Source organism: Heptranchias perlo, chromosome 43 (genome assembly GCF_035084215.1).
Source record: "Heptranchias perlo isolate sHepPer1 chromosome 43, sHepPer1.hap1, whole genome shotgun sequence".
In the NCBI taxonomy this organism is placed as follows: Eukaryota; Metazoa; Chordata; class Chondrichthyes; order Hexanchiformes; family Hexanchidae; genus Heptranchias; species Heptranchias perlo.
Window position 1 is genome coordinate 4,878,407 of NC_090367.1, and position 18,550 is coordinate 4,896,956.

The following is an 18,550-nucleotide window of genomic DNA, read 5'->3' on the forward strand; positions in this document are numbered from 1 at the left end:
CACCCCTTCTTCCTCACGTTAGGAAATTCATGCCGGAGAGGTTGGGTACTTAATTTGTTTGTTCCATCTGTTGTGACGTCATTGAAAGAGACGGGACTGGCGGGATGACATTCGACCAGTTCCGCTGTTCTTGTGGCCAGCAAAAAGTATGCCTGCGGGATTTTTTCTGAAAAGATGACTTTTCGTCCAGAACAGTCAATCCCCCCACACACATTCTGGATCCTCCACATGGCAGATGTGGGTCCCTTTTATGTTCTTGACCCCCTCTCAGGGTTTGGGTTAGGATCAACACCGTGCCATGCCAGATGCTGCACTTCCGGTGGTGGAGTGGGGCTCCAGGAATCTCAGGGCCTAGGTGTTGGAAGGCACCTCATGAAGGGCACCACAGCCAACCCAATGCTCCCCTCATCCAACATTCACACGTGGATACACACTTTCCAGCAGAACTCAATGAATAGTGTTCAGAAGCAAGGGACCCTGCTTAAATTATTTTTTCCACACTTCATCCCACAGGACAACTGTCGCTTTCCTGCCACTCAAATCAAAGATTCATCCTTTTTTTACTTTACTTGGATAAAAACCGAAAGAGGGAAACACACCATCCTTTAATTCAGGGTAATGAACAATTTATTTGATTTTTACAAGGTACACACTTGTCTTACATTCCCATCGTCTACTGTTTGCCGCAAAAGTGCAGACAGAATTATGAAAAAAAGTTCTATTAACAACACTTGAGTGGAACAAAGAAATGGTAAGAAAAACCTAGCAAAGTCACAATTCTCGTCATTCATAACCAAAGGAAATTGCTTGTTATGTTACAAGGAGTATTGGTGCTATCTGTGGACTCAGGCAAGACAGTGCTTTACTGCAAGACAATGAATCCCCGTCATCCATACAGGAAGGTATGCTCTCGCATTCTGCTTTACAGCACTAGCAAATCGATTGTTACAGGCTCCTTTGCTGGCACGCTCATTCGTGCGATCAGCTAACTCTGCTCAGACCAGGCAATGAAACCTGAAATCTCCTTTGTTAGGCTCAGTTCCACTTGAGGCAGTGCACTTGTCAACTGAACCATACAGGGTGGAGGGGAGGGCGGGGGAAGAGAGGGTGGAGGGGGGATGGGGTATTTGAAATGCAACTAAATTGGATATTTAATTTAGTGTTTCAGATGTTTTAATACCTGTGGCTCACTCCAAACTACATGGTTGAGTATTGAGTAATTTCACACTTGTGGCTTTGGGAGAAAGGTCATGGGGATAAAAGATTACAGCAGCAGCACCACCGCCACGAGTTATGGTGGGGTGGGGGGGGGGTGGTGGTGTTAACACTCAAATTCACAGTGGAAACACGCCCTGACTAGATCCACAGACGACACGTACACATTTACAAAGCAGAAGAATTTAAGCTACCCAGAATAGTTTTTTTTTGCAGCCCTGTTAATTTACAGAGAAAGGAAATCGGCCAGACTGTTAACTGTACTTATTGCTGTTGGACCCTGGCAATACTGCACCGATCACTGGACGAATTGAATATATTTTGGCTACTGCCAAGTTTCACCGTATATAGATAGTAGGATGGCATCTATTTGTCTAAAGACAGCTTAAACTCTTCCTCTCCCACTGTCTCCATATCTGTTTTCCTCAGAAGTCAATGTTCAGTAAAACGTCTCATATATTAGCTGCAACTCTATATTGAATAAAGTAAGCTAGAGAGAGCACCAGTGATTACATGTCTTAACACCTCCATTTTACCAGTATATGAAAATAATAAACCGCTACATAGAAAATGTATCAAAATAGGTTTTATTTTTCCTGCTAGTAGGCTATTGCTCTCAGCATATAATAATAGAACTTTAGTTTGTTTCTTAGCTGGTACAGAAGTGTACTGAAATATCCGCAGGTCAAATCTGACTATGGTTCTATTCCTCGCATTGTGTAAAAAAAAAACCAATAGCTCAACACTTTAAATATTCCATCCTATTTTTGACCTGCAAATGAGATAGGGATGAAGTCTAATGATCTCCATGCCTTGGCTTATCAGTAAAAAGTAATGCAGTTAATTTCTATTTACAAGTATCAGCTCTATTTACAAAATTACGCTTTGTTTTTGTTGATATTTAGTTCTACTTTAGGAAGGCGGAATCCTGCTCTGGAACCGCTCTCATTGCTAGAAGAGGAGGACATGCGCGACTTTTTGGAAACTAGAGAGATTCCACTGCCTTCTACTTGTGCTGCCTCTCCTTCATTTAAAGTGACCTCGTAGGAGCCCTTTGACTTGGCCCCGAAGCCTCCAAACGTTCCAAATTTCAGCTTTGACTTTTTGCCTTTTGCACCCGCTGCCCCTTCTCCAAATTCTATTCTACCCTCTGGGGAAGAAGGTGAAAGTTCATGCTCATCACTCAGAGATGACGATCTGTGACGTTCTGACTTTTTGCCTTTAAACAATGAGAAATCTAGTGTGCCTGACTTCCCTTTTGGGGAAGTGCTTATGTCCAGACCAGAACCTTTCCCAGATGCTGACATTTCTGGTCCTCCTATCTCAATGTCACTGAAACCCAGGCTACCCTTTGAGCCCTTAATATCAATCTTTGGTGCAGATGCACTGAACTCCCCTCCTGATCCTTCAATGCTACTTTTCCCTTTAGACTTAGAGAAATTAAGTTTGGGCATTTTAATTTTGCTCTTTTTTATTCTGATCCCTGAACTTGCTACCTCCCCTTCTGGCAGGTTGACACTTGCCTGTGGTCCTTTAATGTTGACACTTGGACCTTGTGCACCTGAAATTAGCTGAGCATCTGGAACACCAACGCCCACTGCCATTTCTGGTCCTTCTAGATTCGGCCCTTTTATTTGAAATTGAGAATGTTTGAATTTAGGTATTGTCAGTTTGTCCAATGGAACATCAAAGTCAGCGATTGCTGCTTTAACATCTGCACCTATGTCAGGAGCTTTGAGATCTAACTCTGGACCTTTCAGATCACCTTTGGGACTGGACACCCCAACACCTCCTTTTATTGTAGGGCCTTTTGCATCAAACTTCACATCAGCTGTAGGGATTTTCACTTCAGGTCCCTTTACTTTAGCACTTAGATTGCCCAGGTTCACATCTGGTGCACTGACGTTTATGTCTCCCTCAAACTTTGGTTCAGAAAATCCAATGTTGGCTTTTGGTGCATTAAAATCAACACTGGGTCCTCTTCCTTTCAGACCACCAAAGCTGATGTCTGGACTGTCCATTTTCACATTTGGCCCTGTAATGTCTACTTTAGGGCATTTTATGTCAGTGTCTATCTTTGGGCCAGAAAGATCAGCAGCCAAATTCCCTTCTAGTTTAGGTCCCTTCACATTGATGCCGAAATCAGGTGCAGAGCCCCCAAATCCTGAAAAGTTGTTGCCTTTTATCTTCTGTCCTGCAATGTCAATATCAGCTTTTGGAAAGTTGATCTGAGGCATCTTTAGCTTTCCTCCTACACCTTTAATGTCAAAATCTGCAGCATCACCATCTATACTAGGTCCTTTTACATCCACATCTAGTCCTTTAAAGTCTCCTTTGACATTTGGACTGGAAATATTGACTTTACCTTTTAGTTGTGGATTCTTTAAATCTTTGTCCAAATTAGGTGCTGAGATGCCAACTGATGGCAATGCAATCTGGGGGCCTTTGAATTTACCATCAGCATTTATGTCCACACCGGGTGTCTCAACATTTACATCTAACCCTGGTGTCTTAAAGTCACCCACTATCTTTGGTGCATTTATGCCAAGATTCAGATCAGAACCTTGCAGTTTAGGACCAGAAATGTTAAATTCACGCATTTTCAGCTTTCCTTCTGGACCCTCAATACTAACATCTGGAGCCTTAAGATCCAACTTTGGTCCTTTCATGTCTATTTTAGGTCCTTTGATGTCACCTTTTAGATCAAAGTCAGGTGAGCTGATTTTGGGTCCTGAAATCTTCCACGATGGCATCTCAAAATTTGATCCTTTTACTTTAGCATCATGACCATCAATATTTACATCAGGAGCACCAATTTTGATATCTGCTGTAGGTATGTTAATGTCACCTTCTAGCTTTGGTCCTGAAAAATCTGCTTTTGGAAGGTTGACATCCATATCTGGCACTGCTGCTTTGTGGTCTATCCCAAAACTGGGGAGTTTCAGTTTAGGCATTTTCAACTTTCCTTCTGCACCTGCGATGTTAACATCGGATGTATCTAGGTTTACATTCGGCCCTTTGATGTCACATTCCATTGTTGGACCAGATACACTAACATCACTTTTCAGATTTGATCCTTTCAAATGTAGGTCTGGAGCAGAGATCTTGGGTTGAAGATCAATACTGGATGCATCAATGTTAACTTCGGGTCCTTTAATTCCACTCTCTAATTTTGGTGTACTAACATCAATGTCCACACCTGAACCTTTGAATTTAGGCCCTGAAATATTAAACTTTGGCTTCTTCATTTTCATTTTAAATTTACCTTCTGGTTTTTCAATGTCAACATTTGGCGCATCAACGTCAAAATCTATTTCTGGTCTCTTTATGTCGATCGTTGGCCCTTTTACATCTCCTGATATTTCACCTTTCAGGTTTGTGCCCTTCAAATTAATATCCAAATCTGGCTCAGACATTTTAGGCGACTTGATGTTTACTGAAGGAAATTTTAATTTTGTGCCTTTCGCTTTGAAACCAGATCCTTCCAAGTCAACATCGGTGTTGACATCTATTCCAGGTGCTCTAATGTCAACATGTGGACCTTTTATATCTGCAGATGAAAAATCAACATCAGGGGCTTGTAAATCTCCTTCAATCTTTGAACTAGGTAGTTCACCTTTAATTTTTGATGGTGCCAGATCAAACTCAACATCTGGAAATGACAATTTCATTTTTCCAAATAATGGTTTCTTTACTTTTGATGGCTTGATATTTAACTGCCCATCTGATGATCCAAGGCTTACATTTAGATCTGGGGACTTAATATCTACATCTGGCTTGGATAAGTCAAGGTCGCTCTTTGGAACGGTCACCTTCACATCTCCTGCGGGTTTTTTCGATTTAATGTTGAATTTAGGCATTTTAAATTTGCCCTTTTTTCCCTTCGTGCTAACATTTAAGTCTGGTGAATCAACATTTAGATCTACATTAGGACCTGTTACATCCAGAGATGGAGCATTTATGTCTCCTTGTGGCCCTTTAATTCCAAATCCAAATTTTGGCTTCTTCACTTTTGGCATTTTCAGATGTGCTCCTTGACCATCTATGTCCATCTCAGGTGCACTAACACCGATGCTAAAACTTGGAGATTTAATATCTGCAGCACCTTCCAGTTTTTGGCCTTTCAAATCAAGATTCATGTCTGGTGAAGATATGTTGGGAGCTGAAATGCCCAGTGAAGGCAATGAAAACTTGTGCCCATTTCCTTTTGCATCAGGCCCCTCAATGTTCATGTCAGGACCTTCGATATCTACTTTGGGACCTTTAAGATCAAAATTTGGGCCTTTGATGTCACCCTTCATGTTAATGTCAGGTGCACCAACACCACCTGTCAGCTCTGGACCTTTAAACCCAAGATCCAAATTGGGAGCTTTAACTTTTGGTAATGAAATATTGAATCCTGGCATTTGAAATCCAGGGCCTTTTATTTTACCATCAGTATCCATATCTACGTCAGGTACTTCAACCCCGCCTTTTATTTTTGGTCCAGAAATATTAATATCTGCCTCGGGAAGATTGGCATCAATGTTCAGATCTGGTCCTTCTACTTTCTGTCCACCCATTCGGAACTTGGGCATCTTGATTTTTGGCATGCGTAACTGTCCATGTGCACCCTCCAAGTCAACGTCTGGTGTTTCTACATCTACCTTTGGTCCTTTGACTTCTCCCTCTATATTTGGTGAAGAAACGTCTATATCCTGATCCCCTTTTAGTTTTGGGCCTTTAAAACTCAAATCAAAGTCTGGAGCCTTTATGTTGGGCATATGTATCGAAGGCTTTGAAAACTTAAGCCCACTCCCTTTTCCATCAGGCCCCACGATATCTACTTTGGGACCTTTAATATTCAAATTTGGGCCTTTCATATCACCCTCCAGATTGATGTCAGGGACGTCAACATCACCTGCCACGTTTGGACCTTTGAATTCCAGATCAAAATCAGGCTTTTGGATCTTCGGTGCTGAGATATTGAATTCTGGCATTTTAAATTTAGGGCCTTTGATTTTACCAGAAGGTCCTTCAACATCCACATCTACATCTGGCATTTCCAGACCGCCTTCTATCTTTGGTCCAGATAGCTTAATATCTGCCTCGGGAAAATTGGCATCAACGTTCAGATCTGGTCCTTCTACTTTAGGTCCACCCATTCGGAACTTGGGCATTTTAAATTTAGGCAGGTGGAACTTTCCTCCAGGAACTTTAATGTCAGCCTCTGCCGCATTTATATCTACCTTTGGTCCTTTGATCTCTCCCTCTATACTTGGAGAAGGAACATCGAAATCATGATCCCCTTTCAGTTTTGGGCCTTTAAGACTCAAATCAAGGTCTGGAGCCTTTATGTGGGGCATTTGTAGTGAAGGCATTGAAAACTTGAGCCCACTTCCTTTTCCATCAAGTCCCCCGATATCTACTTTAGGACCTTTAATATTCAAATTTGGGCCTTCGATGTCCTCCCCCAGATTGATGTTAGGGGCGTCAACATCACCTGTCAGTTTTGGACCTTTGAATTCCAGATCAAAATCAGGCTTTTGGATCTTCGGTGCTGAGATATTGAATTCTGGCATTTTAAATTTAGGGCCTTTGATTTTACCAGAAGGTCCTTCAACATCCACATCTACATCAGGCATTTCTATACCGCCTTCTATCTTTGGTCCAGATAGATTAACATCTGCTTCTGGAAGATTAGCATCAATGTTCAGATCTGGTCCTTCTACTTTAGGTCCACCCATTCGGAACTTGGGCATTTTGAATTTAGGGAGGTGGAACCTTCCATTGCCACCTTCAATTTCAGCCTCTGGCACATCTACATCTATATCTACCTTTGGTCCTTTCATCTCTCCCTGAATATTTGGAGCAGGAAGGTCAACATCATGGTCACCTTTCAGTTTGGGGCCCTTAAGACTCACATCAAAATCTGGAGCCTTTATGTGGGGCATATGCAGGGAAGGCATTGAAAACTTGAGCCCACTTCCTTTTCCATCAGGTCCCCCGAGATCGATTTTGGGTCCTTTAATATTCAAATTTGGGCCTTTCATGTCACCCTCCAGGTTGATGTCAGGGGCATCAACATCACCTGCCAGTTTTGGACCTTTGAATTCCAGATCAAAATCAGGCTTTTGGATCTTGGGTCCTGAGATATTGAATTCTGGCATTTTAAATTTAGGACCTTTGATTTTACCAGAAGGTCCTTCAACATCCACATCTACATCAGGCATTTCTATACCGCCTTCTATCTTTGGTCCAGATAGATTAACATCTGCTTCTGGAAGATTAGCATCAATGTTCAGATCTGGTCCTTCTACTTTAGGTCCACCCATTCGGAACTTGGGCATTTTGAATTTAGGGAGGTGGAACCTTCCATTGCCACCTTCAATTTCAGCCTCTGGCACATCTACATCTATATCTACCTTTGGTCCTTTGATCCCTCCCTCTATACTTGGAGAAGATAAATCAATATCGTGATCCCCTTTCAGTTTTGGGCCTTTAAGATTCAAGTCAAAATCTGGAGCCTTAATGTGGGGCAGTCCTATTGAAGGCATTGAAAACTTGAGCCCACTTCCTTTTCCATCAGGTCCCTCGAGATCAACTTTGGGACCTTTAATATTCAAATTTGGGCCTTTCATGCCACCCTCCAGATTGATGTCAGGGGCGTTAACATCACCTGCCACTTTTGGACCTTTGAATTCCAGATCAAAATCAGGCTTTTGGATCTTGGGTCCTGAGATATTGAATTCTGGCATTTTAAATTTAGGGCCTTTGATTTTACCAGAAGGTCCTTCAACATCCAAATCTACATCAGGCATTTCTACACTGCCTTCTATCTTTGGTCCAGATAGCTTAACATCTGCCTCAGGAACTTTAGCATCAATGTTCAGATCTGGTCCTTCTACTTTAGGTCCACCCATTCGGAACTTGGGCATTTTGAATTTAGGCAGGTGGAACCTTCCACTGCCACCTTCAATTTCAGCCTCTGGCACATCAACATCTATATCTACCTTTGGACCTTTGACCTCTCCCTGAATATTTGGAGCAGGAAGGTCAACATCATGGTCACCTTTCAGTTTGGGGCCCTTAAGACTCACGTCAAAATCTGGAGCCTTTATGTGGGGCATATGCAGGGAAGGCATTGAAAACTTGAGCCCACTTCCTTTTGCATCAGGTCCCCCGAGATCGATTTTGGGACCTTTAATATTTAAATTTGGGCCTTTCATGTCACCCTCCAGATTGATGTCAGGGGCGTCAACATCACCTGCCACTTTTGGACCTTTGAATTCCAGATCAAAATCAGGCTTTTGGATCTTGGGTCCTGAGATATTGAATTCTGGCATTTTAAATTTAGGACCTTTGATTTTACCAGAAGATCCTTCAACATCCACATCTACATCAGGCATTTCTACACCGCCTTCTATCTTTGGTCCAGATAGATTAACATCTGCCTCAGGAACTTTAGCATCAATATTCAGATCTGGTCCTTCTACTTTTGGTTCACCCATTCGGAACTTGGGCATTTTGAATTTAGGCAGGTGGAATTTTCCACTGCCACCTTCAATTTCAGCCTCTGGCACATCTACATCTATATCTACCTTTGGTCCTTTGATCCCTCCCTCTATACTTGGAGAAGATAAATCAATATCGTGATCCCCTTTCAGTTTTGGGCCTTTAAGATTCAAGTCAAAATCTGGAGCCTTAATGTGGGGCAGTCCTATTGAAGGCATTGAAAACTTGAGCCCACTTCCTTTTCCATCAGGTCTCTCGAGATCAACTTTGGGACCTTTAATATTCAAATTTGGGCCTTTCATGTCACCCTCCAGATTGATGTCAGGGGCGTCAACATCACCTGCCACTTTTGGACCTTTGAATTTCAGATCAAAATCAGGCTTTTGGATCTTGGGTCCTGAGATATTGAATTCTGGCATTTTAAATTTAGGGCCTTTGATTTTACCAGAAGGTCCTTCAACATCCACATCGACATCAGGCATTTCTATAACACCTTCTGTCTTTGGACCAGATACCTTAACATCTGCCTCAGGAACTTTAGCATCAATGTTCAGATCTGGTCCTTCTACTTTAGGTCCACCCATTCGGAACTTGGGCATTTTGAATTTAGGCAGGTGGAACCTTCCACTGCCACCTTCAATTTCAGCCTCTGGCACATCTACATCTATATCTACCTTTGGTCCTTTAATCTCCCCCTGAATATTTGGAGCAGGAAGGTCAACATCATGGTCACCTTTCAGTTTGGGGCCCTTAAGACTCACATCAAAATCTGGAGCCTTTATGTGGGGCATATGCAGGGAAGGCATTGAAAACTTGAGCCCACTTCCTTTTCCATCAGGTCCCCCGAGATCGATTTTGGGTCCTTTAATATTCAAATTTGGGCCTTTCATGTCACCCTCCAGGTTGATGTCAGGGGCATCAACCTCACCTGCCACTTTTGGACCTTTGAATTCCAGATCAAAATCAGGCTTTTGGATCTTGGGTCCTGAGATATTGAATTCTGGCATTTTAAATTTAGGACCTTTGATTTTACCAGAAGGTCCTTCAACATCCAAATCTACATCAGGCATTTCTATACCGCCTTCTATCTTTGGTCCAGATAGATTAACATCTGCTTCTGGAAGATTAGCATCAATGTTCAGATCTGGTCCTTCTACTTTAGGTCCACCCATTCGGAACTTGGGCATTTTGAATTTAGGCAGGTGGAACCGTCCATTGCCACCTTCAACTTCAGCCTCTGGCACATCTACATCTATATCTACCTTTGGTCCTTTGATCCCTCCTTCTATATTTGGAGAAGATAAATCAATATCGTGATCCCCTTTCAGTTTTGGGCCTTTAAGAGACAAGTCAAAATCTGGAGTCTTAATGTGGGGCAGTCCTATTGAAGGCATTGAAAACTTGAGCCCACTTCCTTTTCCATCAGGTCCCTCGAGATCAACTTTGGGACCTTTAATATTCAAATTTGGGCCTTTCATGTCACCCTCCAGATTGATGTCCGGGGCGTCAACATCACCTGCCACTTTTGGACTTTTGAATTTCAGATCAAAATCAGGTTTTTGGATCTTGGGTCCTGAGATATTGAATTCTGGCATTTTAAATTTAGGGCCTTTGATTTTACCAGAAGGTCCTTCAACATCCAAATCTACATCAGGCATTTCTATACCGCCTTCTATCTTTGGTCCAGATAGATTAACATCTGCTTCTGGAAGATTAGCATCAATGTTCAGATCTGGTCCTTCTACTTTAGGTCCACCCATTCGGAACTTGGGCATTTTGAATTTAGGTAGGTGGAACCGTCCATTGCCACCTTCAACTTCAGCCTCTGGCACATCTACATCTATATCTACCTTTGGTCCTTTGATCCCTCCTTCTATATTTGGAGAAGATAAATCAATATCGTGATCCCCTTTCAGTTTTGGGCCTTTAAGAGACAAGTCAAAATCTGGAGTCTTAATGTGGGGCAGTCCTATTGAAGGCATTGAAAACTTCAGCCCACTTCCTTTTCCATCAGGTCCCTCGAGATCAACTTTGGGGCCTTTAATATTCAAATTTGGGCCTTTCATGCCACCCTCCAGATTTATGTCAGGGGCATCAACATCACCTGCCACTTTTGGACTTTTGAATTTCAGATCAAAATCAGGCTTTTGGATCTTGGGTCCTGAGATATTGAATTCTGGCATTTTAAATTTAGGGCCTTTGATTTTACCAGAAGGTCCTTCAACATCCAAATCTACATCAGGCATTTCTACACCGCCTTCTATCTTTGGTCCAGATAGCTTAACATCTGCTTCTGGAAGATTAGCATCAATGTTCAGATCTGGTCCTTCTACTTTAGGTCCACCCATTCGGAACTTGGGCATTTTGAATTTAGGGAGGTGGAACCTTCCATTGCCACCTTCAATTTCAGCCTCTGGCACATCTACATCTATATCTACCTTTGGTCCTTTGATCCCTCCCTCTATACTTGGAGAAGATAAATCAATATCGTGATCCCCTTTCAGTTTTGGGCCTTTAAGATTCAAGTCAAAATCTGGAGCCTTAATGTGGGGCAGTCCTATTGAAGGCATTGAAAACTTGAGCCCACTTCCTTTTCCATCAGGTCCCTCGAGATCAACTTTGGGACCTTTAATATTCAAATTTGGGCCTTTCATGCCACCCTCCAGAGTGATGTCAGGGGCGTTAACATCACCTGCCACTTTTGGACCTTTGAATTCCAGATCAAAATCAGGCTTTTGGATCTTGGGTCCTGAGATATTGAATTCTGGCATTTTAAATTTAGGGCCTTTGATTTTACCAGAAGGTCCTTCAACATCCAAATCTACATCAGGCATTTCTACACCGCCTTCTATCTTTGGTCCAGATAGCTTAACATCTGCCTCGGGAAGATTGGCATCAATGTTCAGATCTGGTCCTTCTACTTTAGGTCCACCCATTCGGAACTTGGGCATTTTGAATTTAGGCAGGTGGAACCTTCCACTGCCACCTTCAATTTCAGCCTCTGGCACATCTACATCTATATCTACCTTTGGTCCTTTGATCTCTCCCTGAATATTTGGAGCAGGGAGGTCAATATCATGATCACCTTTCAGTTTGGGGCCCTTAAGATTCAAGTCAAGGCCTGGAGCTTTTATTTGCGGCATTTGTAGGGATGGCATTGAAAACTTGAACCCACTTCCTTTTCCATCAGGTCCCTCGAGATCCATTTTGGGACCTTTAATATTCAAATTTGGGCCTTTCATGTCACCCTCCAGATTGATGTTAGGGGTGTCAACATCACCTGCCACTTTTGGACCTTTGAATTCCAGATCAAAATCGGGCTTTTGGATCTTGGGTCCTGAGATATTGAATTCTGGCATTTTAAATTTAGGGCCTTTAATTTTACCAGAAGATCCTTCAACATCCACATCTACATCAGGCATTTCTACACCGCCTTCTATCTTTGGACCAGATAGCTTAACATCAGCCTCGGGAAGTTTAGCATCAATGTTCAGATCTGGTCCTTCTACTTTAGGTCCACCGATTTGGAACTTGGGCATTTTGAATTTAGGCAGGTGGAACCTTCCACTGCCACCTTCAATTTCAGCCTCTGGCACATCTACATCTATATCTACCTTTGGTCCTTTGATCTCTCCCTGAATATTTGGAGCAGGGAGGTCAATATCATGATCCCCTTTCAATTTGGGGCCTTTAAGACTCAAGTCAATATCTGGAGCCTTTATGTGGGGCATTTGTAATGAAGGCATTGAAAACTTGAGCCCACTTCCTTTTGCTTCAGGTCCTTCGATACCTACTTTGGGACCTTTAATATTCAAATTTGGGCCTTTCATGTCACCCTCCAGATTGATGTCAGGGGCGTCAACATCACCTGCCACTTTTGGACCTTTGAACTCCAGATCAAAATCAGGCTTTTGGATCTTGGGTCCGGAGCTAATGAATCCTGGCATTTTAAATTTAGGGCCTTTGATTTTACCAGAAGGTCCTTCAACATCCAAATCTACATCAGGCATTTCTACACCGCCTTCTATCTTTGGTCCAGATAGCTTAACATCTGCCTCGGGAAAAGTGGCATCAATGTTCAGATCTGGTCCTTCTACTTTAGGTCCACCCATTTGGAACTTGGGCATTTTGAATTTAGGCAGGTGGAATTTTCCACTGCCGCCTTCAATTTCAGCCTCTGGCACATCAACGTCTATATCTCCCTTTGGTCCTTTGATCCCACCCTCTATATTTGGGGAAGATAAATCAATATCGTGATCCCCTTTCAGTTTTGGGCCTTTAAGAGACAAGTCAAAATCTGGGGCCTTTATGTGGGGCATTTGTAATGAAGGCATTGAAAACTTGAGCCCTCTTCCTTTTGCTTCAGGTCCCTCGGGATCTACTTTGGGACCTTTAATATTCAAATTTGGGCCTTTCATGTCACCCTCCAGATTGATGTCAGGGACGTCAACATCACCTGCCACTTTTGGACCTTTGAACTCCAGATCAAAATCGGGCTTTTGGATCTTGGGTCCTGAGATATTGAATTCTGGCATTTTAAATTTAGGGCCTTTGATTTTACCAGAAGATCCTTCCATATCCACATCTACATCAGGCATTTCTACACCGCCTTCTATCTTTGGTGCAGATAGCTTAACATCTGCCTCGGGAAGTTTAGCATCAATGTTCAGATCTGGTCCTTCTACTTTAGGTCCACTCATTTGGAACTTGGGCATTTTGAATTTAGGCAGGTGGAATTTTCCACTGCCACCATCAATTTCAGCCTCTGGCATATCTACATCTATATCTACCTTTGGTCCTTTGATCCCACCATCTATATTTGGGGAAGATAAATCAATATCGTGATCTCCTTTCAGTTTTGGGCCTTTAAGAGACAAGTCAAAATCTGGGGCCTTTATGTGGGGCATTTGTAATGAAGGCATTGAAAACTTGAGCCCTCTTCCTTTTGCTTCAGATCGCTCGAGATCTACTTTGGGACCTTTAATATTCAAATTTGGTCCTTTCATGTCACCATCCAAATTGATGTCAGGGGCATCAACATCACCTGCCACTTTTGGACCTTTGAATTCCAGATCAAAATCGGGCTTTTGGATCTTGGGTCCTGAGATATTGAATTCTGGCATTTTAAACTTAGGGCCTTTGATTTTACCAGAAGATCCTTCAACATCCACATCTACATCAGGCATTTCTACACCGCCTTCTATCTTTGGTCCAGAAAGCTTAACATCTGCCTCGGGAAGTTTAGCATCAATGTTCAGATCTGGTCCTTCTACTTTAGGTCCACTCATTTGGAACTTGGGCATTTTGAATTTAGGCAGGTGGAATTTTCCACTGCCACCATCAATTTCAGCCTCTGGCATATCTACATCTATATCTACCTTTGGTCCTTTGATCCCACCATCTATATTTGGGGAAGATAAATCAATATCGTGATCTCCTTTCAGTTTTGGGCCTTTAAGAGACAAGTCAAAATCTGGGGCCTTTATGTGGGGCATTTGTAATGAAGGCATTGAAAACTTGAGCCCTCTTCCTTTTGCTTCAGGTCGCTCGAGATCTACTTTGGGACCTTTAATATTCAAATTTGGTCCTTTCATGTCACCATCCAAATTGATGTCAGGGGCATCAACATCACCTGCCACTTTTGGACCTTTGAATTCCAGATCAAAATCGGGCTTTTGGATCTTGGGTCCTGAGATATTGAATTCTGGCATTTTAAACTTAGGGCCTTTGATTTTACCAGAAGATCCTTCAACATCCACATCTACATCAGGCATTTCTACACCGCCTTCTATCTTTGGTCCAGAAAGCTTAACATCTGCCTCGGGAAGTTTAGCATCAATGTTCAGATCTGGTCCTTCTACTTTAGGTCCACTCATTTGGAACTTGGGCATTTTGAATTTAGGCAGGTGGAATTTTCCACTGCCACCTTCAATTTCAGCCTCTGGCACATCAACATCAATATCTACCTTTGGTCCTTTGATCCTACCATCTATATTTGGGGAAGATAAATCAATATCGTGATCCCCTTTCAGTTTTGGGCCTTTAAGAGTCAAGTCTAAATCTGGACCCTTTACATGGGGCATTTGTAATGAAGGCATTGAAAACTTGAGCCCTCTTCCTTTTGCATCAGGTCCCTCGAGATCTACTTTGGGACCTTTAATATTCAAATTTGGGCCTTTCATGTCACCCTCCAGATTGATGTCAGGGGCGTTAACATCACCTGCCACTTTTGGACCTTTGAATTCCAGATCAAAATCAGGCTTTTGGATCTTGGGTCCTGAGATATTGAATTCTGGCATTTTAAATTTTGCGCCTTTGATTTTACCAGAAGATCCTTCAACATCCAAATCTACATTAGGCATTTCTACACCGCCTTCTATCTTTGGTGCAGATAGCTTAACATCTGCCTCGGGAAGTTTAGCATCAATGTTCAGATCTGGTCCTTCTACTTTAGGTCCACTCATTTGGAACTTGGGCATTTTGAATTTCGGCAGGTGGAATTTTCCAATGCCACCTTCAATTTCAGCCTCTGGCACATCAACGTCTATATCTACCTTTGGTCCTTTGATCCCTCCCTCTATACTTGGAGAAGATAAATCAATATCGTGATCCCCTTTCAGTTTTGGGCCTTTAAGAGACAAGTCAAAATCTGGGGCCTTTATGTGGGGCATTTGTAATGAAGGCATTGAAAACTTGATCCCTCTTCCTTTTGCATCAGGTCCCTCGAGATCAACTTTGCGACCTTTAATATTCAAATTTGGGCCTTTCATGTCACCCTCCAGATTGATGTCAGGGACCTCAACATCACCTGCCAATTCTGGACCTTTGAATTCCAGATCGAAATCAGGCTTTTGGATCTTGGGTCCTGAGATATTGAATTCTGGCATTTTAAATTTAGGGCCTTTGATTTTACCAGAAGATCCTTCAACATCCACATCTACATCAGGCATTTCTATACCGCCTTCTATCTTTGGTCCAGATACCTTAACATCTGCCTTGGAAGGTTTAGCATCAATGTTCAGATCTGGTCCTTCTGCTTTTGGTTCACCCATTCGGAACTTGGGCATTTTGAATTTAGGGAGGTGAAACCTTCCATTGCCACCTTCAATTTCAGCCTCTGGCACATCTACATCTATATCTACCTTTGGTCCTTTGATCTCTCCCTGAATATTTGGAGCACGAATGTCGATATCATGGTCGCCTTTTAGGTTTGGACCTTTAAGACTCAAGTCAAGGTCTGGAGCCTTTATTTGGGGCATTTGTATTGAAGGCTTCGAAAACTTGAACCCACTTCCTTTTCCATCACGTCCCTCGAGATCTACTTTGGGACCTGTAATATTCCAATTTGGGCCTTTTATCTCACCCTCCAGATTGATGTCAGGTGTGTCAACATCACCTGCCACTTTTGGACCTTTGAATTCCAGATCAAAATCAGGCTTTTGGATCTTAGGTCCTGAGATTTTGAATCCTGGCATTGTAAATTTAGGGCCTTTGAGTTGACCGTAACCTTCTTCAACATCTATATCAGGCATTTCAACACCACCTTCTATCTTTGGTCCAGATAGCTTATCATCTGCCTTGGGAAATTTGGCATCGATGTTCAGATCTGGTCTTTCAACTTTTGTCCACTTATTCGTAACTTGGGCATCTGGAATCTCTTTTGCATTGGAACCTGAAATATTGTAGTTTCGTGTCTTCATTTTGATATTTAGTTTCCCATCTTGCGTATTGAAAGCTGATCCATCAATATGTATTTTTGACGTTTGAGCATCAATCTTTGGACCTTTTAAATCATCGTGATTTCCAGATACATTAAAGTTGGCATCGATCTTGGGACCAGAAATATCTGTTTTTGGTGCACTTGTGTTAATATCAACAACTGGACCTCTCACTTTTGACCCAGAAATACTGAACTCTGGCATCTTGATTGAAGGCATTTTGATTTTCCCACCTGTACCTTGAATATCAACATCTAGTCTTGTTGTTCTTGTATCAATAACAGGTATTTGCATATCTGTTGTAACTTCTGGAGCGGAAACATCAATACTTGCATCAGGGAATTTGACATTAGACGCCGCGAGATCAACATTTGGTGAAGAAATATCCACATTTGTCTTTGCAAGTTTGACATCAAGATCGGATGTTTGCACTGTTGCTCCTGATAAATTGATCTGTGGCATATGGAAAGTAGCCTGTCCATGTTCTGTATCCGGTCCAGATACTTCTACAACTTTTGTTTTCACAATATGCATTGTCTGCGTTGTCCGTTGGCCGTCACCCATTTGAAATTTCCGACCTTCAGCGCCTGAGAGATTAACATCTACATCCATCTCTGACTTTTCCAGTTTTGGTCCTGATCTCTCAATGGTGACTTGCTCATATCTTGGAACTTTTATTTTAAATTCTGGATTCTGGATGTCCATGTCTGTTGTGACTGTGGGGCTAGACGTGTGAACTGTACGTGTAATGACCTTTCTGGTGATGTGTACACTGGAAGATCTGTCACCTTGATCTGATGCCTCTATGCCATCTTCTGACTTCAGACGAGGCTTGATTTTCGTTCTATAAATCCTCTGATAATCTTCATCATCTCCACTCTAGAGGAAATATAAGATCTGTGTCATATCCAGCTTCATGCTTTAGTTTTTATTTAAGGGGAACTGTAAGGCTCCCCTGCTGGCTCACTCTGTGGTACTGAGCCATGCTGGCCAGGAAAGACCAGTCTTAGGCCTGTGCTGAGCTAAACGATCTCAGCTAGTGCGGCAGTACGAGCGCTATGAAGGGGATAGAAGATCAAGCAGAATACCTACTTCTGATCCCTGACCAGTATTTCTGCTGAAAAGCGCTTACGTGCACATCCAATGAGGATAGGATCAGGCTTATCTGTGACGCCCTCCCTTGCCCACAGTTGAACTATCTACCAATATTCATTGCCTAGGCTCACCCACCCTAACTCTGCAACCTCCTCCAGTCTTATGTCCCATCCCATTCCCTTTGTGTTCCAAATCCAGTCTCTGGTGCTTCCTCCCCTACCACCTCTCCCCTTTCTACGATTAGTGGCAGAGCCTTCAAGCCTCCCAGAGCTATTCTCTCCTTACACCCCTCTGCCTTACTACCTCTCTCCACATGTAAAAGCCTTTTTAAAACCTATGTATTCGACCACACTTTCAGTCAGCTCTTCTAACTCTCCCACTGCTATTTGGCATCTGTGTTCTCCAATGTGAATGAAGTGCTCAAGACGTTTTTTGCATTAAAGCTGCTTATATAAATGCGGTGTTGCTGATGTTTTTGCTGTCTTATATGTGATGAATGACCACTTGAGATAGGTACTGAGGATTGCATATGGTAGGAAGAGTCAGTTGTTCAAAGATTGTAAAAGGTAAATATGATATTGTACTAGTTGGTCACCCATGATGCTGCAGCACCTCCATTGGTGGGAGGGTGTAATTACAGTGTGATAAATTTACATTGGCATTTTCCCGTTTAAATGTGAATTTAGGAATTTATAATAGAAAACACTGATGTGAAGTATGCATGGATGTTAGTGAAGTGCTATAAGCAAAGTGGGATTAGTCAGGGATTTTGTTTTTACAGAGAAAGATATATATGTGTTATATTATGTTACCTTTAACTCACAGCTCTGACATCTGTGGTAGCATTGTAAGGCAAATGAGGAGGTGCAACCACCTGTGTGAGCACTGAGACCCCACTGAAGAGGTAGTTTTCCCTGGTGCCTCCAGAGGGCAGCATCTGGAGCAGAGGAAACAGTAAGCCCTTGCCTCCCCAGTTATTGGGAAAGAACATAGGAATTTTTAAGGATAGGATTTTAGGCCATAAACTC

The 18,550-nt window shown here is 42.4% G+C and overlaps 1 protein-coding gene across 2 annotated transcripts in view; it reads right to left on the bottom strand.

Annotated features, from left to right (window-relative positions):
• Positions 1 to 604: 604 nt before the first annotated feature.
• The window catches only part of ahnak (AHNAK nucleoprotein), a 46,382-nt gene continuing 28,436 nt past the window's right edge, over positions 605 to 18,550 (bottom strand). For both annotated transcript variants that reach the window (XM_067975673.1, XM_067975674.1), the window contains exon 5: positions 605 to 17,306. In XM_067975673.1, the coding sequence (XP_067831774.1) occupies positions 2,094 to 17,306 (15,213 nt within the window). In that variant the 3' untranslated portion in view covers positions 605 to 2,093. The remainder of the gene's footprint in view (positions 17,307 to 18,550) is intronic.